Below are 27,811 nucleotides of genomic sequence, written 5' to 3'. Positions count from 1 at the left end.
TTGCGTTTGAGGAATCAGTCATTTGGTAGATTTGGACGATTTATTTCTGCCCAGTGACAAGGAGCTTGATTACTTACGTCCTGCCGCGTCTTTGCAATCTCCTGCCCGCCCGGGTTCCTCCCAACAATGACAGTCCGGATCCAGCGACACCACCGGAGACACTGCCAAGGGTGCCCCCAACTATATTGCGCAAGGCTGCAAGTACATGCAAGGCAGGGTGAAAGACACTGCAACCACACGTCAGCATGTATAGGCTCTAAAGAAAAAAATTACACCATTTCCCACTAAAGGGGACCATAAGGGCATAGAGTTTCCTACAATACTTACTAGAAGGAACTCTGGCGCTAGTGTCTATGGGAGCTGCAACACATGGCGCTTCAGCCAGCATGGGAATGATGGGTAGTACACGGATTTGTCTAAACTTCGTACTTTCGGCTCCGTTTGGCTGGGCGTCGCCTGCATCCGCTATGTCGCAAGATGAAGTTCAGCAAATGTTCAACAGTTCCACTTCACCACTTAACTTTTTTAGGCTAACCAATTCAAATCTGGTCAAGAAGTTCACAACGATCCATTCTTTTATCTGAAAGAAAACCAAAACACAGCAATAAACAAAGCCACAAGTGCATTCGAAGCCCGCAAGTACAAAGACTAGGCAAATCCGTGTACTACCCATCATTCCCATGGTGGCTGAACGATCACAGCGCCAGAGTTCCCTCTAGTTAACTTTAGGAAACTCTATGCATGAGGGGATGCGCAGCCGGAGCACCTGCACGATCGATAGGTTCTTAAGAAAAACAAGGCTTAAAGTACCAGTAATATGCTACCAAGACGACGACATGGAAGAGAGGAAACAGAAAGGCTGAATACAGGGAGGTTATTCAGAAGAGCATCTAGTTGGCTACCCTGTGCTAGAGGATTGCGAAAGGGGAATATAAAGATGAGAGAGAGGGGAGGGAAAGAAAGAAATTAGCGGTCAATTAGTTGACACATGTGAGACTGCGGGACTAGACAAAGACGTTCGCACAAACCCGTCATCCTCAAGAAGCCCAAGAGTGGATTCACAGACGTGCGGGCCGGCGAGCGATCCGGCCGACGTTCTAGCAGCACCTAAAAGGAAAGTGGCCGATCGTCCGGTTTTCGCCGCACGTTAGGAAGTGTTTGTCTCTCCGAGTCCAATCGAAATCAGTGGCAAAACAAGTGGTTCATGTCTTCCTCGGTGCTGCAGACATCACACGCCGCCCTGTCGGTCATTCTAAACAATGTTTGCATGCCTTCGTGAAGGCAACTCTCTAACAAAGCCGATAGAAAAGCGAAGCTTCGCGTCTTGGAAGTACGGATGGAATATATTTGTAGTCAAGTACTTCATAGATGCAGCCCCTTATGCCGTATGTTTGGTATCTCGCACTCCATTATAGTGAGACTTTGTCAAATGTGTCTAAGCTTCCTTGAGGCGTCTATCATAGAAAGCGAAATTAAAACACTGTGTGCTTGTTCATGTTATGCGCGAGCAGCATTATATGCCGACGCATTGTCACTGATACCGCAATGACAGAAAGGGAGAAGGAGAATCTTTGATTGAAAGACAGAGAACTAAGACGGCGTATGGAAATCCCTGATGTGCTAGTCTGCACACGGAAGGAAATTGAGAAGAGAAAGGTACATAGAGACAAGCGCAAATAATTTTTTATTGTTGATATAATATAAAGAATACAAATAGGGCACTCAGTTTTCTGGCTCTTGTGAGACGACGTGTGGTGGTATGGTCGTTCATTGTGGGCATCGTCCTACAATGAGGTGACCGGTTTCGCTGCATGGGAGGTGAATGATGGTGGCAGGCAAGGCAGAACGAGTTTGTCGAGCGAACTGATATTGCCGAAATATGCAAATAGAAAGTTCATCGCTCCCTTCTGTTGCGTGAGGCAGGCTAAAGGGCCTAAGACACAGTCAAACGATAAAGGTATCTGTGTGATTCAAGGCATGCAATTTTATCAGCAGATGCTCGACACTCAAACAGAATAGGTTCCCCGGTTTTGATTGAGCCGCAGTTGTTATGGAGTGTACTGCCGCTTGACCGAAACGTTAGCGTAATCCGTTTCCATAGGCAATGTTTCAACGAAGCCAATGATATAAAGCTATCAAATGTTGAGGAATAATCGATCGAAATGTTGATCTCAGATGGGAGCCAACGGGATAATGAAAACCTTAATCATGTGCAGGAAGATTCCAAAGCCACTTCTCTACTTTTGCAGCAAACATTATAGCCTGTTGAGAAGCATGGCATCTGATGAAATGACCACGCCACGAATGAGTCAACAGACAATGGTTTGTTTGCATGACGTGCTGATGGAGTCTAACGATTTCATACGTCAGCGGTTCGGGACAGTCACGCTGCAGAACTGGCCACTTACAATCTAATGCCGGTTGTAAGTGAAAAAAAACATATGCAGGTCTCTTAGAATGAATGAATTCCAGGGAACTGCGGAGAGCTGTCGGCTATGTCGCCACAGACGGCGTGACACGTGATGTCTTCAGTTGCAGCGTTCTTTGTGTTGCTATAACCACCGCACCGTCAGAATTCGACGACGTATTGAAGCCACCTGTATAGATGTGCACATGATCATAGTGCAGGGGCCGCTACATCCGACTTCTTCTGCAGTGTTTGAATTGTTCGATGTAATTGTAGACGACTTTAGCACCCCGAAGGAAACACTGGCTTGGTCGCAGGAGCGCACCCTGAAGTAAATGATGCAGACAGAGGCGCTAAATGTCGTGCGGGGCCTTTCAGCAGGGACGCTCGCTAGGTGGTGGGAAGGGGCTCTGACACAGTGCCCGAGGTATGTGCGTATTGTCCCGGCTGTAATCTGTTCCTGATAATGATATAATTTCAACCATTGACGTTCGGCGTGGTAAGTCATGGCATGTCCTCAGAGCTTGGACTCAAATGCTCTAATGGCACGCAGGTACATTTTGTCGGTATTGAAAACTGTACTGTAGGTAAGCTGTAACGCAGGAATTCTGTACACAACGCCCCGTACAGCTGGAATATAGTGAGTATGGACACTACCGTGTTCTTTTTACATACGATCTGAACAAATAACGGATAGCGGTCAGCCTATTTTGAAGTAATACGCGTGCAGAGTCCAAGACATGTTTCTGTCAATTGCGACTCCCGAGAAAATGTGACTTCTGCTAAACGGCATGAAATTATCTGTTGACTGATATACCGTGAGAAGGCACTGTTTTGCGGATGAATGCTACCGCTGCACACTTTCGACGTGAGTTCTCGAGGCATTGTTTACGAAGGTTACATGACGTCATTATGACCGCCTTCTGAAGGCGGGCACGTAGCTGAAGCCGTGTCACACCTGACATCCAAATGCAAATGTCGTCAGTGTAAGTAGAAAATCGTATAGTGTCTGTAGCTTGTTGACTAATTGATAAAGGGTTAGAATGAAAACCTTCGAGCTTAGAACTCCACCTTGAGGAACTTTTCGGCTGCTGTAGTCTACGAGTGCAGATGCATTCTCTTTGAGCCCATAGAATGATATCATATGTGAGTAGCTGCATACCCGCATTTATCTTGTCACCAAGACCACACAACAACGCAGTGTTAACAAGCTTTGTCGATGCCAGCCAATGTACCAGTCGGAGCACCAGGTGGAAGTTAAAGAAAGCAAAAAAACATGGCTGATCCCTCCGTCATAGGAATCGGTATAACACGAAAGTGAAACGTGTCTTCACAGAAGTAGTGCTTATTGTGTAGTGATATATGAGAGCTTGTACCATGTCTATTCGTGTTTGGCAGCTATAGCACCGTTTGACGTGGATGCACCCATGTTGACAGCATGTCTCTATCGCGACGACTAACGCCCATGATCATGATTAAACCGTTGTGGTAGCTGACGTTGTGAACATTTATTTGGACACAGCGAATCGTGAATCCCGCGTAAGGATGATATCAACAAGCTCATAATCAACACTGGTACCCGGTATGCACTTCTTCAAAGCGTCGTCAATTAAGGAAAGAAACGGCACGGTGTGCGCTTTCTAGTAATGGGTAGCCGACGCCTGTGCTCATGAATACATAACACACACTGAGCTTCAGCAACACGGGAGGTAGAGGTTTGTAGCCTGAGCCGCAAACTCGTGCGTGCCGCTGGCCTCTGTCTCGCAGGCGCTGCTCTCGCTCCACCAACGCATGACATTCGCCCGTCGAAATCCGTTCTTTCTGCAACGCGTATTGCAGCAGTTTTGTTAGTCGGCGCTCTCGCAATTGAAGCAGTCGGTGGCGGAGAAATCCCGTTGGTGCACGTGGAAGCTGCACTACTCCGATGAGCCGAAGCACGCTAACACGAAGCCAAAGGCAAAGAACGTAACTGCTTCAAGGGTGCCTCGGCGACGCCAGCGCAGCCAGTCTACCTCTCTGGTATCGAGACGCTTTAACCATGACCTCCGATATCGCGCACAATCTCGGAGTAAGCGCTAGTAAGTGTCGATAGTGAAGCATTACTTATTTTCACATCTCACAGACGGCGGCGCCGCCCCGCTCCGCTCGCCGCGAAAGAGAATCAGTGAAAGGTATAAGGCGCGTTCGCGCCGTGTCTAGCATCTCCCGAGTTAGCTTAGTCGGCAGGGCGTCGGGCGCTTGCCGTCGCGGCCGCAACGTCGTGGGTTCGATTCCCAGCGGGGTATCTTTTTTCTTGGTTTTTTTCTTTCTCACCCGTTGGCGTCCATTTTAACAACGTCATATCCGTGACGGATGTACTTGGTGGACCCCGGCATAAAACACTTTCGTGTTAAAAAAAATTGTTGCGTGACTTACATGGAAATTGCTAATAGCAGAACGCGCACAAAATGCACCCAAGTACTGGTCAAGTACGACATGTTCAATTCGCTAGGTAATGTTTTTGATGAACGACGCCGAAAATTAGGATTCGCAAGCGTGTTACAAAAAGTGTAAAGGTTGTATTTACTCGGTCACTATAGACGTCAGCGCCCACGGTTTGTGGTAGTAGTGGTCAATACGAAAATGTTGAACTCGCCTTAAAGACTGGCTAGGTTCAGGTGAGTTAGAGTCAATGGCAGTTAGTGGTTGAGATGGAAAGTGGCATCGTTTTCGTGTGAGCTTTATGTTCTTCCAAATGATCAACGCCATCAAATATTATTGTCATTAAAAGACGTAAGATGAGAGAAGGTCATTTAGACCGCTTAGCTTACGGCTGAGGTTCAACAAGCTCTCAAACGTTCTCCTCCTTGAAGACAAGGCTCCTCCTCCGGCTCCTCCGCCTGCTCCGCCTTCGCCTGTTACGAAAAAGTGCAAAAAATGAAGTGTTAATGGAACATAAATTACGTGGATAGAGGACGCACGGAGCTGTGAGTAGCACCAGCAACTCAGCACTACGGTTTTACCAATGTACAAAGCAATTACATGATTCTGTGAATAATTGCAGATAACTCACAGATGGCGACACGTCATGCTAGTAGGGCGATGCGTCATCGTCGCAAGGCTTACGTCATTAATTTTGCGCATATAGCAGTCCACCAAAAGATGTAAGCAAACGGTGCCGCTAAGGAGAATTACCATAAAAAGAATACAGTAAAAACTCGTTAATTCAAAATTGAAGGGGACTATAAAATTGTTCGAATTAGGCGGAGTTCGAATTAGCGGGCGGGCACCCCAATGAACGGACATTGTGCCACACAGCGGGAGCAGAACCCAAAGTAGCCACCTCTGGACTCACTACGGCAAACTAGGCGTGTTTTTCGCAGGTGATTTTGTAAATTATGTTCATGGGGCGAACATAATCATTTGATCAGTGCAGTCAGACTCAAGAAACAAGCCCCGACGTGCATTCATGTGAGCAGTGAGCCCTAATGTGAGATATATTACACTATTTATGCTCAAAAACATATTTATTTACATGGCAGAGTGAAAGCAATCAAAATGAAAAGTAATCAGTAATTTTCAGTTGCTTGCGTTTCTTCTGGCACGACTCTATGAGCATCGTTTGCAGCTTGCCCAAGAGCTTCTGCGCAGTGTCCGAATTCTCATCTGCTGGGAAATGCTGCTTTCTTTTGTGTTTTTTTTTTGTCGTTTCTAGTAAATTTGGTCTTCTGTGGTTTTGCAGCCCATTGTGATCATATTGGGCCGACTTTTGCGTGGAGCAATGAAAACCACGGGCTCCCAGTTTGAAATAAACGTTCTGGATACCGACGCGTTCGCATTATCGGGAGTTCCCCCCCCCCCTAGAAATGCACAGTGCTTTGCCGGGACCAGAGCGTCAGTTCCAATTAACTGTATGTTCTAATTAACCGAATTCCAATTAACGGGCTTTTACTGCACTTAAGTTTTCCTTTCCTGTTTTCTCTCTTATTACCCTAGCAGCATGGGTATACAGGGGCGATGGTTAAGCAGCGTTTCACTAGACGATTTCCGCTGGGAAAGACGACCCTCCAAGTGTGGTCATTACTGCTAGAATGCATGCCCGATGGGTCACCATATTCCGTAATATCACTGTGGCATCTCATGTAATTCAATGCAACAAAATTGTTGACAACCATAGCGAAATGACCTGAGGGATGGGCAACAATTGTTCAGATAACTTTCCTGCCAACCATCCTTGAAGGAACTGGCGGCAGCCGTGTTTGTCCCACAGGAATAATCACGTGTTGTTGTAGTTGAGTTTGCTTGGGGAGCGTTGTGTACATGGCTAAAGTCTCAAGTGCCTGAGTAGATAAGCCATCTTTTGCTTGGGAAGAGTAGCAGGGTTCGACATAGCTATGCTAGAGCACCCATGCTATGCACAATACAAAATTGCTATGTACGGTCAGGGATAGATACCTAGCACAGCACGAGAGAACACACACGCACACGCACACTGGGTTCGCAACGCAATAATTTTACAGCTTCCCATACCAACAAGCGCCACGCGCCGAATTATTAAACAAAGGGGTGGTTGCACACGACGCGCTATAAATTAAATGTATAAAAATCTGCAAACTTTAAGGTCTCGCATGCACAGCAGCAGAACAACGCAATTGCAAACGTGTCCTTGAGGAGAAGCACCTTCAAGGCCTGAAATAAGCAATGACTATAATAGCAGCTGGAAGCATTTCTCCTTCTTCACACGATTTCTCAGCTTGAATTCCGTCGCGCTGCATCAATAATTAATACTTACGACCGTCTATGATAACATTGTTCCAGTTAGGCGCATGCTCATTTGCTGAAGTATGCGTTATGAAGTTCTTCCTCCATGATCGAGGTACTACTGACCTTCCTCTTCTGTACTTTCTCTGCTGCTGACTCTTCCTGATGGTCGTTCTGGTATCCCTGGCGATGGGGATGCCCGCGAAGGTGTACTGGCCCCCCCATAACCACCATTTGAAGTGGTTCTGCTGAAGCCACCGCCATATTCACCACTGCCGAGACGACCTTCACTGAAACCACCTCCACCGTTACCACCGGCACCAAAGCCGCTGCCACCAAGTCCACGAAAATTTGTTCTTGAAGGAAGCCCAGCTTCTCCGCTGAAGCCACCCTCTCCGCCGACGCCAACCCCTGAACCAACTCGTGGACCTGTTGGTGATCCGCCAGTTCCTGTGACATTAAATTGAGCGGAAAGTCAAACACTTTCAGGGTACACCTTTTTTGTTCGTGCTGAGAGGAACAACAGTGAGCATCTGTAGAGAACTTCGCCTTGGGCAAGTTCTCTAACAGTTTGGGTTGTGAAAAAAAAAACAAAGAGACCACAAGAGAAGACGATAAGACAGAGTACTCTGTCCCGTCACTTGATCTAGCAGTATGTGTGTTTTAACGCCTAAAAAAACATAATAGAAAGAGAATAACTAGCACGTGCGCCGACCGTATTGTCCTCCTATCATGCGGCGTCTTCACAAAGTTTTGAAAGGCCGAGACTGTATCCCATAATGTGGCGTGAAAAACCGTAAAACCGCTTGGCAGGTTGCACTGTGAAGTTTTCTTCGATATAGAGTGATTGTCAACGCAGTCGTAGTTGCCGAATTGATAGCAAGCCTCCCAAAACTCAGCGCTAGTGGCAAAGTATCATCATACGACGGTATTATATTGACAATCAATCTGACATCATTGCCACGAATATTGTTGTTAGTGGCTAGGTACATCTACATAAATATTGCTTAACCATCCCTCTCGCGAAAGCTCCTGCACCCGTGAGTCTAACGCGCATGCGCACCAAATAAGCACTGACTAATAGCAGCAACGATAAGCTGGTATGTCTCTCACTGTTGCACAAGTTGAACTTTATCGCTCTTGTACCCATAATGAAAGTTAACGCCTCTCCTTGATAATATATGCATGAGCTCATCAGGCGTGTCGTCAACAGCTAAAGTATCTAACTTAAGCTTCGTTTTCTGTCTGTGACGGATGAACTCACCTTCCTCTGCTGAATTTCCTTCGCCTCCGCGTCCACCGAAACCGGCACTGCCAAAACGACCACCGCTCATACCAGCTCCACCGAAACCGACCACTGCCGAAGTCGCTGCCCATGCCACTCAAACCCCGAAACATTGTTTCCGAAGGCTGCCCAGCTCTTCCGCTGATGCCACCCCGTGAACCATCTTCTGGGCCTGGTGATCCTCCAGGTCCTGTTAAAAGGAATTCGAGGCGGTATAAGAAGCACTTTAGCTGCAAGCTGTCGACTCGATCTGCAAAGAAACAAGAAGACGCAGTAGAAGTTGTTACGTGCCCAAAGAACAGCATTCCATTTCTGCAAGTTGTCAAGTTTTCTACGTGCGGCGACTGCGCAGTTCGTTTGAGTTCACTTCTTTTTATCTTTATTTTGTTGTTGTTTTTCTAATAAACCTTAAGTTGCGAGTAAGCTCTCGTTGTGTACCCTTTCTTCGTCCGTGTTGTTTGCGCTGGCTTATTCATAGTAGAGCATGGCACCGCAAGAATTTTTCAAATTGGTTCATTGCAAGGAGAGGCAAAAATTATGTTGAACTGGCGTGCAACTGTGATATGAGGAGGCTACCTTCGCATCCTGGCCACTTGTCCTGTCTAGCCTTCGCAAGCCTTTGCTCCTTCCTTGCCCTCTCCCATGCCGGAGCCAGAGGATCACGTAACATACACCCACCATGACGTCACGCATACGTCACGATGCATGGGTGAGACGCGCCCTCCTCCTTTCTCTGCAGTTTTTGCTGCACTTGAGTGCCTTCATGTCCTCCTGGCACGTCACTCTCTGCGGCGGGCGAGGAGGACGTGGGAGCTCTCTTTGGTGCGCGGCGCAGCATTTTTACTTACGTAACTCCACGTTTACCTACGTCATCGCCCCATCTTGGATTGCGGCGGCCGCGAAGGGAAGAGCAGATTACGTTCACCTTGAAGTTGGAGCTTTTTCTGCGGCGTGTCGCGATGCCACTCTAGGCAGACACGATCGTGAGCGCGCAATGTAAGTATGGCGCTTGTCAGCTCGAAGTGGCCAGACCTGGTGAGGGGCCCTTTAAGCTTTATGTGATAGGCCATATATTAGAACAAGTTAAGAGTCAGAAGTTCCTAGGTGTCTGGTTTCAAGAGGACTTATCTTGGAATGAGCATATAGCGAAGTTAATGTCAGAACTTAGTAAAAGTATTGGATGCTTATACAGGTTAAGTTCTCTCATACCACTGTGGCTAAAAAATTCACTTTATTACATTCTCTTCTACTCACGACTTTCTTATTGCGCGCTTGTGTGGGGGACTACAACACTAACGAACTATTCTAAATTGGTTATTTTGCAAAACAGGGTCCTGAGAATCTTTGAGGATTTTCGTGGTCCTATACGTGACTTGCGGACAGAACCGCTATTTTCGAAATTTAGTATGCTCAAAGCGAGCCAGATTTTCTATTTTAAGTTATTTCAGTACATAAAACGCAATAGAATCTATCATTCGCAGGATCCTCGTGGTTCTCTGTATGATTTTCGTACTTATGCTAGAAGGACTCCAAAGACTCGAACGATCTACGGACGGCAACACACATCTTTCCAGGTACCCACCTTTTTAAACAAAATCGACAGCCTTCTAGATATAAATTGCACAGTTTCTAAGCAAATGATCAGGATAGTACTGATTGAAAACAACATCGAATTTTCTTGACTACTGTTTTTGTTTCCTGTTTGCCCATATTGTATCTCATGTTTTTTTGTTTGTTTTTTTCTGGTACAAATACTACACCGCACGACAATTTCTAATCGTATATTTGTGTACGTTTTCCCCGAGGATCCCTGTGTATTTTTTTATTATTTGTCGTTTCTGTATGCTTTATGTAATTGCGATGAGTACTCGCAACTAATGTCAAATTGGTATGTTGAACATTACGATTGTAGTGTATACATTTCCATACTAGAAATAATGCTTTATTATTTGCTGTATTTGTTACATTATTTTGCACATGTACCTCTTTTATTTTTTCTTTCATTCCTATTATTTGTATCCTGCAAAGTGCTTATGACGCCCTGCGTGCCTCACTGAACCTGGAGCAAAGGCCCTTTGTCAGGCTTTTAAGCCTTTTGCCTTCGCTCCATTTTCTGTACTTGCACAGAAAGAAACAAATAAAGAAAGAAAGAAAGGAAGGAAAAGCCGCAAAACGACGCATCATTCTGCGTTAATATTTTATTAAATATACAGGGATTCCTGAAGAAGCCATATTTTTAGTTTTTATCACACCTATCCCAAAAATTGGCCCCTAATTCAACTGTTACATTCTTTGTAACATTTGAAGGCGAAAGCCCCCTGCACACTTGGTAATGCACTTACACAAGTGCACCATCAGAAGCCCCAACGACGGGGAACTGCTTCGAGCTGTCCAGAGAGCCCACGATGCGGCGGTAAGATTTAGCCTGACAGTCTGAGCATGTAAAGAGCCCACTGCGCGCTAGTCGCGTCTCTCAGGATCTAAGAAAAGTTTTGCCAACTAACTAACTATTGGGGGGCATGATTTCCTGCAATACATAATGAGCCTCTGTACGAAAGAGTCGCTATATATTAGACGTTCCTGATCAATTACAATGTTCCTCCCCAATGCACTGCATAGTTCAGCGATTCAGGTGGTGTTACACTGCCCCCGAGATCGGCCCACCTTTGACCGGTCGACAATAACAATTGATGACGTCACCATGTGACGTCACGATAATGTAAGAAATCTTGACTATCTGTGACAAATGACGCCAGGCGATGGCGTTATAATGTGACGTTATCGTTCGCTTGGAGGAGGCCACGTGGGTTTTCAACAAAGCCTCGTGAGACTTTACGGTCCCTCTGAGTCTCGCGCAAATCTCATGGACCTGAGCGGCAGCATAGCCACTTAAGGCTTTCATCTTAAATCTTTAAAGAAAATTGGGGCAGGTGCGCACTGGTGGTTCGAAGGCTCAGGAAGCGGCGGACTTAGTGGTCCTCGCTATTACCTTTCCCTCCTCTCACCCTCACTTGTCTTTCTCACCATCTTTCTATACTGTGCTCTACGTGCCTATGTTATATTTTACCCTCTCCCCTCCTCCTCACCCTCACCTCCCTTTCCCACGCCCTTGCTATACTATGCTATACATCACTATTCTATGCTTTCGTTCTCTTTTTCTCTCCATCATTTCTTCCTTCTCTCGCCCATCACATGGTTTCCATAAATGCTTGTTCATGCTACCGTGCTGGGGTAGCCGAGGTGGGTGACCGTTGGTATCACAGTTGGAATGCCGCCTCACCAAAAAAAATTATTTTGTTGTATTTTTTATTCTCCCCCTCCTCTCCACTTCGCTGATCAGGGTTTTCGTTTCCCGGCTCCATGCCTCAGAACTCCTCGTTTTACATGGTTTTACTCTCTCCCACCCAAGACTCCAACCTCCTTCCCCACAGCTCTCCACCACTGTCCTTCGCTCCGCTCTCTCCCTTCACTGTCTTCACTTTCCCTCGCCCCTGCCGCACTCGGTAGTGTGGCTTGCCCGTTTCCTGTGCCACATGCATACCCGCCCGAGTTCTTGCGAACGAAGCCGGCCGCACCACGAACTTAAACCATTCCGCGGTTAAAACTAGTGCTTGTAACCTTAGTTTCTTATCACTGACAGGCAGGTGCTCACATGCGTCGCATACAGGTCGAAGTAGTGTAGTCGGCTTTAGCATTGTTGTCGTGCAAATTGCGTGCCAGTGAGGCGTTTATAACATTACAGCGATGTCACATTGCTTTATGGTAAAATATACGAAGCAATTCTGTGAAGCATATATGAGGTGTAGTGAAACATCAAAACATCTCAAGAGTCTTTTGCTAAAAGGCCTCCGCCGTCATGAGTATTAGGAAAATGCTTATACTGTATACCGAAATGCACGAATAGCCGACCTTATTTACGCTAATTCATATGGCTCAAAGATTTACTTTTGTGTTCACTCGATAGTTTCCGTTCTGTTTCAGTGCTCGTTGTGTATCCTAAGAAAAATGATAACATCTCCTTTAATAAATATTCCTATATACCAACCTCCGAAACCACCACCACCTGACCCATATGCGCCATCCGAGCCTTCACCGGGAAAACCTCCAGCGCCTTCACCTGCATGTGCAATGGTGTTGGTGTATATAAGGATCACGTCTATCACTAGAAAACAGTGGCAATATTTGTGTTGCTAACAGTACGAAGACCTAAACACCAATGTGCAATGATTTAGACCAATTGGTTAACAATGCGTAAAAATACAAATGACAACAAACCGCACGAATTGTTCCAGAAAGAGAAACAAAAATGCTCATCGTCAATGCATAAAGGCATGTTCTCGTAGGTGATAACTTAAAATAGAAGCTCACAACTGAGGACCCTGTTGACTGGTCATCAGAGCTAACCAGTTTGTACTTTCTTCAAGTCCACAGAGTAGTCACTATATTATGGAGCTATATCGATCAATGGTGAAAATTAGATTATGCATCATTATTTGGAAAAGGTACTTAGGTATGTAGAAAAGCTGCTGACGGCAGCTTTTAGCTCCGCATGACGTTTCTAGTATGTACCAGAAAAATAATAATCTTGAATAAAGGTGAAATTTCAAAGCTTGGATCCAACAAAAGACGAGCTTTTTTTTTCTTTCAGCATTCCTGGTTGTGTTAGTTTTCGTGCATATAAAACGACGAACGCTCGTTTCCATTATTCCTCAAATACATAGATCTTCAATGAGCATTTATTCCTACTATTGCCACTTTGGGCCATATCTTTTCACTGCGCCCTTTATGTACTTCATTCGTGTACCTTATCGGCATCAGTACTCCCTATTTCTGCATTTTTTTGTTTGACCATGTGCGTAAACTGTTTCGAGTCACCTGACGTTGTGGTTCAGTAGTTATGGTTAGTGGATAGGCGTAAGCAGTGCCTATCGATTTACAGTTACTTGTAACTTACGCAACCCTTTTTCAACACATGACTCTAAAGTTCGTCATCGCGTATTTGCATTTGCATGTGCACAAAGATCTTCGAACTTCTTAATGGCTAAAGCATTTTAAATGCACCAGCTACCAACCTTCCATACCACCACCACTTCGGCCCGATTCGGAGCCACTCGAGCCTCCGGTAAATTCAGGTAGGCCAGCTTCACCACTGCCACCTGCACCAAGTCATGTTATGGAATTTATGCGCGTCTGTACAATAACCACCGACACTTATTTCCTGCATATATTAGGACGAAAGCCTTGCCGGAGTAACCTTATAGAATTTATATTTATTTGATTTTACATTTGTTCAGTCATAGCAAAAGTTCAATCTGCTTAATTGCATGCATTACCACTAGTGGTGTCACCAAAAAAGTATTTGTAAACAATACCGACCAATACACGTCACGGACTGTCACCATAAGTCGTCTTAGCGTGAGTTAAGGGAGCCCAGAAATATTTAACTCTGTCTACTGAAGTTCTTTTTTCTTTTCTACGAAATTTCTTATGCTACTTTCCTGAACTACCATTGCACCTATATTTGCACTCATTGTTCTTTTCGTGGCACTGGTCATGGGCAAAGGAGAATGCACAGAACAAAGACGGAATGAAAGGACAACAGAAACGCGTACAGGTCTAGAAACTACACATAACGTCTCTGTTTTTTCCCAACCTCCCATGCCGCCACTCCATGGTCTTCCTGGGGGAGCACCGGGGCCCATGGGAGCGCCCATATTTGGCGGACCATTCATTCCGGGGCCACCACCTGGACCATTGCGCATTCCAAATTCTGGAAACAGAAAAAAAAATATCTCGCAGTTCGAGTGGCTAGAATGGATGTCTTTGAATGTTCAGACGGGAAATATTTACCACTAAACATTCGAACTGTTAGAGCAAATGACTGACCCGTACACGTATAGGAGAACATACATTTGGGAAAGTTGGTAATGGTTCATTTTTAAAGCAGCACAGCAACACAAGGACGAAGAAAGATACAATGGGACGGGACACAATGGGACAGCGCCCATCCCGATATATTTTACTTCGTGCTCGTGCTGCTGCACTGTTTTCAAAATGAACCATGCACGTAATGCCGAAACACTCTCCCTATCTTACATTAACGACCAATTAGGAGCGCACAACAAAAAACGCACATCATCGTAATATTATCATGCCCACAAACTGCATCCACTGTGGCTGGTGTTCCAAACACTGTAGCGACTACACGCATTTTTGCTTAGCGATATTCGTACTCCAATTGAAACTATGATTTTCGGAGCGCTAGTTCTTATGCTTCAAAGAAATCTAACATAACCGCTGAGTAATCTAATAATTGTTGAGGTTTTACGTCCCAAAACCACGATATGATTGAGGGACGCCGTAGTTGAGGGCTCCGCAAATTTCTACCACTTGCGTTTCTTAAACGTGCACCTACATATAAATACAGGAACCTCTAGCACACCGCTTCCATCGAAATCTGCCACGGCCGTGATCCAATCCCGCGACCTCCAGGGCAGCAGGCAAGCGCCATAACCACTAGACCACCGTGGCGGGTAGGTTGAGCAGGTTCATTGTAACTGTGTGCTTCGTGTTAAAGAGACCCTGACTGCTCACGGCAAGGTCATGAGACTTGCACTGGCGGTCTTGAAGGCCCTGGCGGCATCAACATGTAGTAATTAGACCTGACAGCTGTCGAAGAATTAGGTGCATTTCTGTTTCTGCATGAAACTCCTTTTAGCACGTTTTAGAACATTGCAGTGCGCATTTAAATGTCAACATAGAAAACAGCAACACAAATATTATTCACAGCATGCGCACGTCAAAACATGCGAAAGCTTGTACTTGGTCGCGCAAGGCTTGTGACATAGCGCAGCTGGTCGATTTCATGGTGTTTCGTGGCTGCCACTAGGTTGAACTTGGCGCGTCGGCACCGGTGGTAGAATCACGAGCACGGCGCCCCTCGTATTCGGCTTTCCGGTCGGCTGGATCCTGATGTAGAGCGCGCATACGCGCACCGTCCCACTCATTATGATCGGCATAGGTCAGCAAGAAAATTAGAGCTCACTCAGACTCACTCAAGAAATAGATTTCGCTCTGAGGGCTCCCTCGGGCTCACATTGACCAAACTTTACCTCATACGGACTCACTCGGACTCCCGGCTTCACCTGAGTCTGAGTGGGCCTGAGTGAGTCGACTCATGAGTTCGTTGGAGTAAAATTAGCGTTTTCGATCCTGGTGTCAATCCTCTTTAGCGCCAATATCTCGCATAATCAATGCTCTACGATACGCCTTTTGATCTTGTACCTTCAAGTATACGAGCTATCATCATATATCATATATCATCAGTATCATATATCAATGCAGTAAGAAGTTTTTTTATGAAATACGCGACGCACATGAGTTATTTTATCAAGAACTTCCCATGAAAGAGTTTGAGGGCGGAGGGCATAGCACCCCTTCTCCTAACTCACGCCTCTCATCAATAAATATTGAGGTGACGCATGAACGCCAGTGTGCCGAGACATGTGTGAAGAGACTTCAGTATAAACGTAAGCCAATATCAGGCTGATAGTAATGCTGACGATGAGTCGATAGGACCATATAAGTCGGCAACAAAAGGTGGAGCTCGCTTGGACTCACTAAAGAAATTTATTTTGCGCTTAGGGCTCACTCGGACTCACACTCACCAATATGTTCCTCAACTGGACTCACTCCGACTCAAATTCATTAAAATTTTCTTCAACCTAACTCACTCGGAATCAAGCTCACCAAAATATTACTCACCCGGACTTACTCAGACTCATGTCCCGATCTGAGTCTCAATGATGATAGTAATAATAATAATAATAATAATAATAATAATAATAATAATAATAATATCTGGAGTTCAACGTCCCAAAACCACGATATAATTATGAGAGATGCCGTAGTGGAGTGCTCCGGAAATTTCGACCACCTGGGGTTCTTTAACGTGCACCTAAATCGAAGTAAACGGGCCTCAAACATTTTCGCTTCCATCGAAAATACAGCCGCCGCTGCCGGGATTCGATCCCGCGACCTTCGGGTCAGCAGCCGAGCGCCATATCCACAAGACCACCGTGGCGGGGCCTGAGTCTGAGTGAGTTTGCCGACCTATGGTTATCGGTAATATGTTCTATTCGTCTTTTTCTCCATTTCCTTGGCCGTGTAATCTCCATCTGCTCGTTGCCGCCGTTCTCGTACTGCGACAAGCCTCGCTTCACGATGCGCTGCTTCTTCTTCAGGGGTACGTACTTTCTTTGCACGTCCCATGGCTGTATCAGATCAAGCAGCGGCAGCGCGGCGGGACTCGGGTGCGCGAGGTTTCTCCATCGCTCGGCGTGGCTTAGCGGTAGCAGCTGCGTGGTTGTCGCTACTGCGCATGCGCGGCTTGGCACGGCATCACGATGTTATTTATGCCAGGTTTTGTAGCAGCTGCGCCGTCACTGGTTGCCATGGCTTCGGCGTGGCTAGCTTTTCGCGAAACGCGCACTTTTTACGGCTGGTTTAATTAAACAGCTTCGTCCTTCAAGTGGCACCGTCTCCAACGAAGCCTGTTGGAATCTACGTGCAGCGAAGCTTCCTTTTGTAGCATGTGGAAGTTGCTCTTGCTCAGAGAGACGCTTCATTTCCTACACTTTGTGTTGTTCAGTCATCTTTCGTTTAAATGCCATGTTGAAAAAAATCTAATGTGTTGTACCTTTCAACTTGATTAACCTTACAGGGTTTCGAAGAGGCGCGGTAGTTTTATGCGCCACTTGATTGGTGTACCCTGCCTCCCTCGGAGGCGCATGTGGCAGAGCTATCGAGCTCAATCTCTTAAGAGATATTTTAGGGGCAAATAGTTTGTATCCCATTAGTATGCTGTGTAACAATAGCAACGCTTTTGGGGGCATGTGATCAAGTGCTGCAAATAACAGAAATTTCTCATTGCACTTTGATATGGATTTATTCTTCTCATGGCTGTTGGGTGCTGCAGGATATAAAAAATCACAGCATATCCACGGAGTGAATGATGATGAGTGGGCGAAGCTGCGGAGGTTCATCGGTAAACCGTGAATCTTCCGTGAATTCTGCCCAGTACATCATCACCGACGTGAGATCGGGCGCGTTTATACTAAAGGTTCGATGAGTTATGACGACTTGCAGCTCACTTTAATTTTACATGTACGCTGTGAATTTTCATTGTTTAGGAAACCATTGCTTTAGAAAACATCTGGCGTCTTTCGTTAAGCAGCTGGCGTCTTTTCGTTTTACTTTAGAAACATCTGGCGTTCTTTCGTTTTGCTTTTACAAAACATCTGGCGTCTTTCGTTGGTTTATTTCATCAATCAACGGCGTTTTGAACAAAATTTTTATTGTTTAATCACGCACAGGAGAAATCTCGCCAGGCACTACCTTGGAGGTAAACAATGGCTGCTAATGGGAATGAGAGACAGAAGAAGTCGGCTTTTAGCTAACACTTACACTTCTATTTCTACTAACGTTTCCTACTGGAACATGCCAATGGCTGCTAATGGGGAATGAGAGACAGAAGAATTCGGCTTTTAGTTAACGCGCACGCTGCGAATTTTTTATTGTTCAACAACGCACAGGAAAAATCTCCCACCGGCACCACCTTTTAGGTCAAAGCGTAAGACTGGTTACGCACTACGACTACTACGACTACGAGGGACGAACGGGTGCCGCCTTAAGGAGCTTCGCCCCTAAAGAACGCGCGCTGATCGGTTTTAGTCATACATATATGTGACAAACGTTATGAAATAACGAATTTTGATCTCGCAGAAAAGCTTCAAATTATATTTTTAATGGTTCCTTACCGGAGTTCTCGGATGAACTTCCACCACCTCCTCCGGTGAATTCCATATTTCCTGGGGGTTCATCCATAACGCCGTTGGGTGGTCCATTCCTAAAATTCCTTATGGGTCTTACACCGTAGCCAAGAATCTCAATTTCGTCACCTGCAACTTAGAAGAATGAAAAGGGTACAAGAATAGCGCAATCAAGTATTCATAAGCATATTGTAAATATTATACCATGGAAGCGTCCACATTTGGAAGAAGAATCATCAAAATGAGAACATTCTCAGTTAGTCGCAGCTAGCACGAAGCTATAAACAGCGAACTCTATTTTTTTTAACGGCGAAGCTCTTTACCAAATCGTTTGTTGTCCGACGAACCAAGAACCTCCCGTGTACTTAGATTTAGGTGCACGTTAAAGAACCCCAGGTGGTCGAAATTTCCGGAGCCCTCCACTACGGCGTCTCTCATAATCAAATCGTGGTTTTGGGACGTTAAACCCCAGATATTATTATATAATATTATTATTGAACCAAGAAACTATCATCACCATAAACGGGTCTGTGCCACAGAAATTGCGTTAATCCTACTACTCACCACTGGCCCACTAAAAATGAAGGCTAAAACTATCATCATCTTTAACGGGCATGTGCCTCAGATACTGGGTAAATTCCACTACTCGCAACTGGTCCACTGGAAATTAGGAAAGCGACAGTTAGCCCAACAGATGTGCAAGAGACATTACTTAAATCCCACTACTCACCACTGGTCTACAAAAAATTAATAATGGAACAGTTAGCACATTAAGAAATGGTTTCGAAGCGACGGCGACGAGCCGAAGACCCCGAGTTCGTACAACGAGAGATTACAAGGTAGCAGCAAAGGCAGCGGCGGCTGCGAGAAGACCCCTAAGCCATGGATGGCTTACACCATCGAAGACGTGCCCGTAGATCTATGAGAGGTGCGAAGCTTGGTTTCAGCGCGAATGTCTATTTCTAGAGTTTGGACATCCGTAACGTGTCTGTGACTGTCTGTGGTTTAACTCGAACCTCTCTTCGCTGAGAATCAAATCATCATCTTTAACGGGTATGTGCCGCAGAAATTGAGTAAATTCCACTACTCGCAAGTGGTCCACTAGAAATGAAGAAGGCGACAGTTAGCCAAACAAATGTGCAACAGACATTGGTTAAACCCACTACTAACCACTGGTCTACTAAAAATTAAGAATGTAACAGTCAGCCCAACAACGAAAAGGCATCGAAGCGACGGCGACGAGCCGAACACCCCGAGAGAGAAATATTTTAATGAAAAGCTGGAGACGTTTGCCTGGCTATTCGCCTGACATGCTACTACAGGTGCTCCAGGGTGATGATTATGATATATACACTGATAACCACACATACATACATAGACTACACTGTTTACAAAGTTTCGGTCAGGCTTGTGGCGCGCAAGAAAGTCTGCAGCGCTTTCGTTGCCCGTAACGCACAGGTGCTGTTTTGCCATGGGCCCAGAATGTGCCGCCGTTTTAAACACGAGTCCTGTTGAAGGTGCAAAGCCGCCTTCAGAGATCATCTTTCTGTTGCGTATCGCCTGCATTAGCAGAAAACGTGTTTCAGGTCTTCTAGGAGTTCGTAAAACGAGAGAATACAAGGTAACGGCAAAGGCAACGGCGGCTGCGAGAAGACCCCTAAGCCATCGATGGCCTACACCAACGACGACGCGCCTGTAGGTCTATGAGAGGTGCGAAGCTTGGTTTCAGCACGAGTTTCTATCTCTGGAGTTTGGACATCCGTAACGTGTCTGTGACACTCTGTGGTTTAACTCGAACCTTCTACGCTGAAAATCAACGTAACAACAACCTAGAAGCAACCTAGAAACCACCTGCATCTCCTAGCTAAGACCTCAACGTAGAAGAAACGAAATTAGACTTCAGAATCGCCCACTTTCGTTGTTTCCAGCCTTGCACGGGTTAGTGCAAACTGTGCCATTTTTTTCTTCAGACAACCGTTTTACTGTTACGCTATATCGTGTTTCCGCGTGCACGTAAATGTAAATGGGCATGAAATATATATAAAACTATGAAATTATTTCATACCAAAAAGAATCGTACTGCTTGTGCCAAAGCGATCCACACAACTTACGCCTATAAAGTCACGACCTTCACGACAGCTTCAGTTTACAGAAACTACATCTAATGCACAGTGATATCCGCTCGTCTAAGAAGCCCGAAGTGCACGAAATATCCCGAATGGAAATCGTTTTGCGATCTGTACTTCAACAGAGCCTGTCCCTGCAGTTCTCTCTTTGCATGTGTTTGTGTGTTCGCACACACCTTGCCGGCGTAAAAACTTGATGGTCACACAGTTCTCAGTTATTCATATATCGGTGTGATAACTTGAACATTACGACATATCTTGGAGCAGCGCTGTAGACAGAAATAGTAGCACAGGACCGTAGCATCAGAAACTTTTTATTCCGGAATCTTCAACTTGATTCATTTTCATAAAAACTGTGAAGGACACATTCCACTCAACCAATAGACTGCGAGCTATGGCTCGCACGGATGTGCTCCGTGAACAAATCAGGCCAGTCGCTTTAGTTCCAACAACCTTTGTAGCATACCTTTTAAGTACCTGACACCAACGATAGGGAAAAAATTGTTAGGTACTACTTTCCAAGTGCTTGCGTATTTATTTAAGTCGCAACTGCGAACTGTGCGATAGAAACATCTGCAACACCGTTACTTCATTCCTAGATGTGTATTGAAAATAATGTACTATCGTGAGCAATATGAGCTCGAACGCGCGAGCGCATGGCGAATAGCCTCGAACCCTACATCGGCTGATTCGCAGCGGCCACTGTCGGAAACAAAGTGGAAAGGGCGCCGCGCTTCCGCTAGCTGTTGACACTCCCGCCTCAATATCGTTGCTGCAGAAACGGCAGCTGAGATCGTGTCAGGGACCGCTAGCGGTGATATCAATTCACATCAGCGAGCACAGCCACATCCAATGATCCACCAGGCTATGCAGCTGCATAGATATCGGCTGTGACGTAGCCTGCCGTGATGCACAGGCCATACTTGTATTATATCTAGGTGGTGTTGGCTGAGCATTTTGATACGCCTCGCTTATTTATTATTGTTTTTCGTGCTATCTTTTTTTGCGTTTTCACTGCTAGCGGCCGATGGCACGCAGTCAGCTGCCGTTTCGCAGCAACGCTAGCGAAGCGGGTCTGCCGACAGTCAACGGAAGAGCGCCCCTGCTTTCCCCTCCGGTTTCGGCAGCGCCGTCCACGTATTTTTATTTGTAAATACTACAATCCCTGTTTGGGATTTTCGTAGGGTGGGAAGTTGAACAATACATGATATGTTACGACGAGATTCATGAAAGAGGTGGTAGGTGCAACCGGCTCACATATTTCGCGCGACCAAAAACAGAAAATGGGTTGATAAGAAAGGAAACGCAGTTACACATCTGTACATATACGTGCACATGCATATAAAGTATAATGCATAGCAATCCTCAATTTAATTACATACTCATAGCAACAAAATAGGAAATGTAAGTAAAATAAAATAATAGGTAAATAACAAGGCAAAATACACACGTAGGCGTTTGAAGATTAAAATATATCGTCGAACTAAATACACATGAAAGCAGGTTCACAAACTTGAAGTAAAACTTTGCAACGAAGGCTGAGACACTTGTTCATTTGTTAGTAAATTCCAGTCATTCACCGTCCTTGGAAAAAAAGAGTATTTATATGAGTTATTTCGTATGTGATGCGGCGTTAGCGTTCTATCATGCCGTTGTCTTGTGCTGTATCTTGAGGTGAGTGGCGTAACAGAATATGCGTCGACCTTAACATGCCCCATTAATATTTGGTAGAGAAACTTCAAACGTGAATGACGGTTTCTAGTGGAGAGAGGCTGCAGATCAGCTCTGATTAACAGGTCACTTACTGAAGAACGGTCGTAACGGTTATATATAAAACGAACTGCTCTTTTTTTAATCATTTGTAATTTATCAATATTCGTTTTAGTATATGGGTCCCAGATAACGGCAGCATAGTCTAACCTGGGCAGAATAACAGATTTATACGCAAGGAGACGCACAGTAGGGGTGGATAGTTTCAGTGCTCTGCGAAGAAAAAATAGTTTACGTTGTGCGTGAGCTATGACTTGGTCGATGTGTTTATTCCACCGGAGATCACTCGCTATCAAAAATCCTAAGTATTTGTATTCGGTTACCTCGGTAAGGTAATTGTTGTTGTAGCCGTAATAATAGGTTAGAGGCGTTTTCTTGTGAGTAATTTTCATTGCTACTGTTTTTTCAAGATTAAGACACATCTGCCAACTCTCGCACCATGACACAACCTTTTCAAAAGCTTGATTTAGAAGCAGTTGGTCAGTCGTGGTTTTGATCTCGCGGTACAGAATGCAGTCATCGGCGTAAAGTTTAATTTTTACAGGGATGCCATCAACTATGTCATTTATAAAAATAAGGAAGAAAAGTGGTCCAAGGACCGAACCCTGCGGGACACCAGAAGACACGGAAACTCTACCTGAACAATGTTGGTTAAAAGAAACAATTTGTTGCCGACCAGTTATGTATGACGAAATCCAAGATAATAGTTTAGGGTTTTGAAGTACTGAATTTAATTTATACAGTAGTTTGTTGAGAAACCGTGTCGAAGGCTTTACGAAAGTCTAGAAAGATAGCGTCAGTTTGATTGCCGTTGTTAATAGATACTGCAAAATCATGTATAGTTTCTACTAATTGAGTTTGTGTAGAAAAGCCCCTGCGAAAGCCATGTTGTCCTTTGGTGAAGAAGTTTTGTTCCTCGAGAAATTCTGAAATGTGTTTGTGCATTATATGTTCCATCAGCTTGCAAGACGTTGAGATTAATGATATGGGACGGTAATTTTTAACGGAGCTTTTTTTCCCACTTTTGTGTAGTGGTATAATCTTGGCTATTTTCCAATCTTTAGGAACCTCGCCCTCCTCTAAGGATTTCGAAAACAATACGTGAAGGTACTTTGCCATCCACTCCGCATACCGCATATCGCGCTATCTCGGTTTTGAGGCTTTTCGCCACGCGCTCGCGTGTTCGAGATCATATTGCTCACGATAGTACAACGTTATTTTCTCGCTTGTATACATGGATGGTTTTTTTTGACATTACGGGGAAGAGGAACAATGCGAAGCACACCAGTTTAGAAGTACGGAAACACAGGTAAAAGTGAACTGAGGAAGCGAAAGAATGACGCACATAAGCGCTGCCTAGCAACTCACTGCTGGTTGGCCGCCCTGATAATGTGACGCGTACCTTTGACACACTCACAGCCTTATAATCTTGTGAATATAGGGGGCGCGTGTTTCTGACGCTACATTTAACATACAGAATATATATATATATATATATATATATATATATATATATATATATATATATATATATATATATATATATATATATATATATCGCTGTATTCATGTGGGAGGTAGTGGTAGTGGCCAAGTACTACACCAGGGTGGCCAATCCTGCTCTGGTGAGGGAGTGCATTGCTGGCTGTGGTCGCCAGTGAGGCGGCACCCCAGGCCTTTTTACACAATTCCATCATCACGCGGATTTTTTTTTATTCCGGTTGGGAATTGTCCGGCACCGGGATTCGAACCACCGACCTCTTGCATGTGAAGCTTATGCTCTACCACTACGCCATCGCTGTGAATATATATATATATATATATATATATATATATATATATATATATATATTATATATATATATATATATATATATATATATATATATATATGAATAAAAAGAAGTCACTCATTCACGCTTTCAACAACGCTCATCCGTCCATTTCATTCTCTCATACCTACTCAGGACAAGCTATTAACTTTCTTGATGTAACAGTGACAATGTGTGACGGCCAGCTTGCAACTAAAGTTTACAGAAAGCCAACTGATACTCAACAGTACCTTCATTTCAATAGCAACCATGTCAAGCACTCTAAAACCAGCATACCCTATAGCCAGGCCCTTCGTTTTAAAAGAATATGCTCCCAACAAACTGATTTTAATTCCAATTGTGCGCAGCTTCGTAGTGCTTTATCAAAACAGAAATACCCTTCCAAGATTATTGATGACGCCATCAAAAGGGCAAGTAACCAGGACCGCAAATCCCTTTTAAGCACCGAAAATAAACAGCCGGTTTTCTCCTACACTAACCATGTTCTAACTTATTCCGCGCCTGCGCAGCACGTAAATGCCGTTTTAAGAGAGCACCATAACATACTTCTACAAAGCGAACGACTGAAATCAATTTTCCCAGAACCTCCGCGTGTGACGTACAGAAGAGCCCAAAATCTGCGTGACCTACTCACGTCGTCAAAAAGTGCACGCAACAAACCTACTGGCTGCCGTCCTTGCAACAAACCTCGTTGCAAAGTCTGCCACCATATGACCACTTCACTTATCGCAAACAGCACCGCATCTAACTTCAGCGTCAAAATAAATGGTGGCTATAACTGCGACACGCGTAATGTAGTTTACCTTCTGGAATGCTCAATCTGCAAAATGCAATACGTAGGCGAAACCGAAACACCCTTCCGATATCGGTTTAACAATCACAAGGCTCATATCTCTTCACTTCCTCACCTTCCAATATCAAAGCATGCTAACGCAATGGGCCACTCATTTGACAACATTAGAGCCACGATTCTAGAGTCTGGCTTCCGAACGCATCATGACAGGGAAGTTCGCGAATCATTTTTCATCTTTAAGTTCAATACAATCGCAGGCGGTTTTGAATGAGAGTGCAGGGAAACTTAGTGTCTTGCATCAGTGACCGCTGTAGATGTTATTCCTTGTACCACCTGTAATCCTTATGCACGTGTCGTGACTAGTGAATTGATTGCTTGTAAGTAGGATGTGATACGGGGCCCCAATATATATTTCATGTCTGATTGTTGCACTTGCTTTTATGATGTTTGCGCTCACGCGATCATTGCAAGCGAAACGTATGCGCTTATATGCTGTAGCACCACTGTCACTTCTGTTATTCTGACGAAGGCCGGTCCCACGGCCGAAACGTAAAGAAACCATTCTGTTTTTCGACGTGTGTCTTCTTTTTATTCATACTATTTACCGACGTCCAAGAAGTTATTCGCTGCAATTATATAATATATATATATATATATATATATATATATATATATATATATATATATATATATATATATATATATATATATATATATATATATTGACACAGATAAACCCATGTGGCCGTGGCGCTCGTGTTCGCCAATCTTTCTCTTCCGCAGTCCTTCCCTCACCTCTTTTCCACACTTCTGTGCTTCGCGCTGCTCATCTTCATCATGAACGTAAACCAACTCGCCCACATCGCTGTTCTTAGGCTCGTTCACACCAACGGCGGAGCGGCCAAAGCGGGCGAGCGGAAAGCGGAGAAAACCTCCTCTCCAGGCAGGCGAAAGCGGGCGGAAAGCGAGGCTCCGAGCCGCATCGCTCGGGGGCCGCTTTGTTTCGCCCGCCGAAGGTCTCCGCTCTGCTGCAGCCAATGAGAATGCCACGCGGCACTGGGCACTGGTGTAAATATCCGGTTGAGCTGTAAATGACGCGAAATCTGCGCGGCAGGCCCGGGTAGGGAGGGTGCACAAGTAGTGCCACGTGATGGCGACACGTGCGCGAAATCGCGAGATGTCCCGCCTCCTCAGCCGCGCGGGCAGCCGGGTGGGCCATGCGGTCTGAACAGGCATGCACTCTCGCCGCTTCGACTGCCTTGAAAATCCGCTTCGCCGCTTTGGCCGCTCCTGTCTTCGGTGTGAACGAGCCTTTATTCAGAGTCACGTCTTTCACGTATTAGATGCCCTGCGTCTTGCGTAAGGGCCTTTCTTTTTTATTTGATTTTTTCTTTCATTATACTTGACCTTCCAGAACGCATTCGCTACCACCAACGGTGTCGTCAGCGTAGAAATTCCTGCTGATTCCTGCTGATTGTATAGATCAAGAAGTCTGCGATATCTTTTCACCTAGGGAATCCCTACTTGGTACTGAATATGAACTTCCATTCACGTGGAAATGAAAGAAAATATATAAAGCTCACTAGAAAAAAACTTATTTAAGAAAAAACCCGCATACTGATTGTAAAGATTAAATCGTGATTTTCGCACTCTAACCAGCTTTCACTTAACTGGAACACTTCACGCTTTCGACAATAATTTCCCCTCACCACGTTGCCCTATTGCTTTGCTCCTCTTAATATGAAGAATGAATAATGCTACTGTTTGGTTCTTTAAATACTTCGGGGAGGGTTTTTATAGGAATGTTAATGATGCGCGTGACAAGATTCTTATGGATGTCAATTATCAGCCCTCCTTGCAGCTCCAAACACAGCCTCAGAAATAATGTGAACGCAAACAGCTTCAATGTTCTTAGTGTTGCTCGCGCCAGAGGGGGCAGTTAACGTTTGACTAAGGGCATATGACTTTACTCATTAGAATGACATTTACTGCATGAAAATTATTTCAGTATTTTACTGGTGCACGTAGCTGCCTAGATAACATACCTATTTCCTTTTGATAAATGAGGATCCTAGTGCCGGGATTAATAAAAGGCATTGACTGCCATTTCTTGCAGACGATGTAACCGTAGCCCTCACTCACTGCATAATATTACAAAGAGGCAAGCAGGACTACAAAAGTGTTGCTTATTCCCTTTATTGTGCAAGTACCTTGCACGACCAGCGTGTGATGCAACCAAATACAAGCACTTCTAATAAAAGGCGACTTCGAAGCGATCGCCTTGCAATGGTCTCTAGAACACGCGACGCTTAGTGCGAAATGCAACTAGTGTTGCGATGGCGTAAAGGGAAGATCCTACATGCAGAATGATGGAGTACTTACCATGAGAATACCTTGTCAATGATATCGTCAAGAGCACAAAGGCGCGTAGAGTTAATGATCTTGTCATACCGTCCTGGCCTTCCTGCATCTCGAAGAGTCAGGCAACCTGCGGATCTCTCTCCTCTTGGAGCGGACCCAGGGTGAGGTTCTTTGTGTTTACGGTTCAACCGCAGATTTGATGTCGACCAAGGCCAGCCGCGTCCTCGCTGCCTATTGTTCTTGTCAGACTGAGCAGCGGGCAAAAATGGACTCTCTCTAACTGGAAATACGTGGGCGAATGCTACATCATTCTCACCACAGCGTCGGCATGCAGCATGACAAAACTAACGTTCCTTCGTGACCAAAGCTGTGTCTGCGACTCCCACACGGCAAGAAAAAAAAAGTTTCGTGTCCCTTACACCAGGGTCAGCGTTGCGTAACCTTAAAATTAGTGCACAGGAAGGTAAAAACGAGGCAGAACATCGCCTGCTAGAATTTAAACTAACATGCTTCGCGTGCTGATGCGAAGGATTTTGAGCTTGTTGGTTACCGACTGATGTCGAAACAACTTAAAGGGACGGGCAGTGACGTTGTTCTGCCCCTTTGAGTTTTCCTAATTATGTGTTCCGACTATGTTTTTTTTTTCTTACAAGAAAGACGCTGAATG

The 27,811-nt window shown here is 45.0% G+C and overlaps 2 protein-coding genes across 3 annotated transcripts in view; both read right to left on the bottom strand.

Moving 5' to 3' along the window:
* Window positions 1-27,811, bottom strand: part of LOC119401630 (zonadhesin) — a 297,434-nt gene that overhangs the window by 130,767 nt on the left and 138,856 nt on the right. The window lies entirely within an intron of this gene.
* On the bottom strand, window positions 81-27,396 carry LOC119401636 (uncharacterized). 2 transcript variants are annotated; one of them, XM_037668542.2, is made up of 9 exons: window positions 27,166-27,396; window positions 18,251-18,397; window positions 14,086-14,202; window positions 13,505-13,588; window positions 12,478-12,549; window positions 8,412-8,622; window positions 7,274-7,597; window positions 5,218-5,301; window positions 81-195 (listed from the first exon to the last, which is right to left on the bottom strand). In XM_037668542.2, the coding sequence occupies exons 1-7, from the start codon at window positions 27,251-27,253 to the stop codon at window positions 7,456-7,458; spliced, it is 861 nt and encodes a 286-aa protein (XP_037524470.1). In that variant the 5' UTR covers window positions 27,254-27,396; the 3' UTR covers window positions 81-195; window positions 5,218-5,301; window positions 7,274-7,455. The 2 variants fall into 2 exon arrangements, with proteins under 2 accessions (XP_037524470.1, XP_037524471.1); XM_037668543.2 differs by having other exon boundaries at window positions 87-195; window positions 18,251-18,391; window positions 27,166-27,381.

The sequence above is a fragment of the Rhipicephalus sanguineus genome, chromosome 8, assembly GCF_013339695.2.
Source record: "Rhipicephalus sanguineus isolate Rsan-2018 chromosome 8, BIME_Rsan_1.4, whole genome shotgun sequence".
Lineage (NCBI taxonomy): Eukaryota > Metazoa > Arthropoda > Arachnida > Ixodida > Ixodidae > Rhipicephalus > Rhipicephalus sanguineus.
The sequence above is the reverse complement of the archived record's forward strand: the minus strand, read 5'-3'. Positions and strand labels throughout refer to the sequence as shown.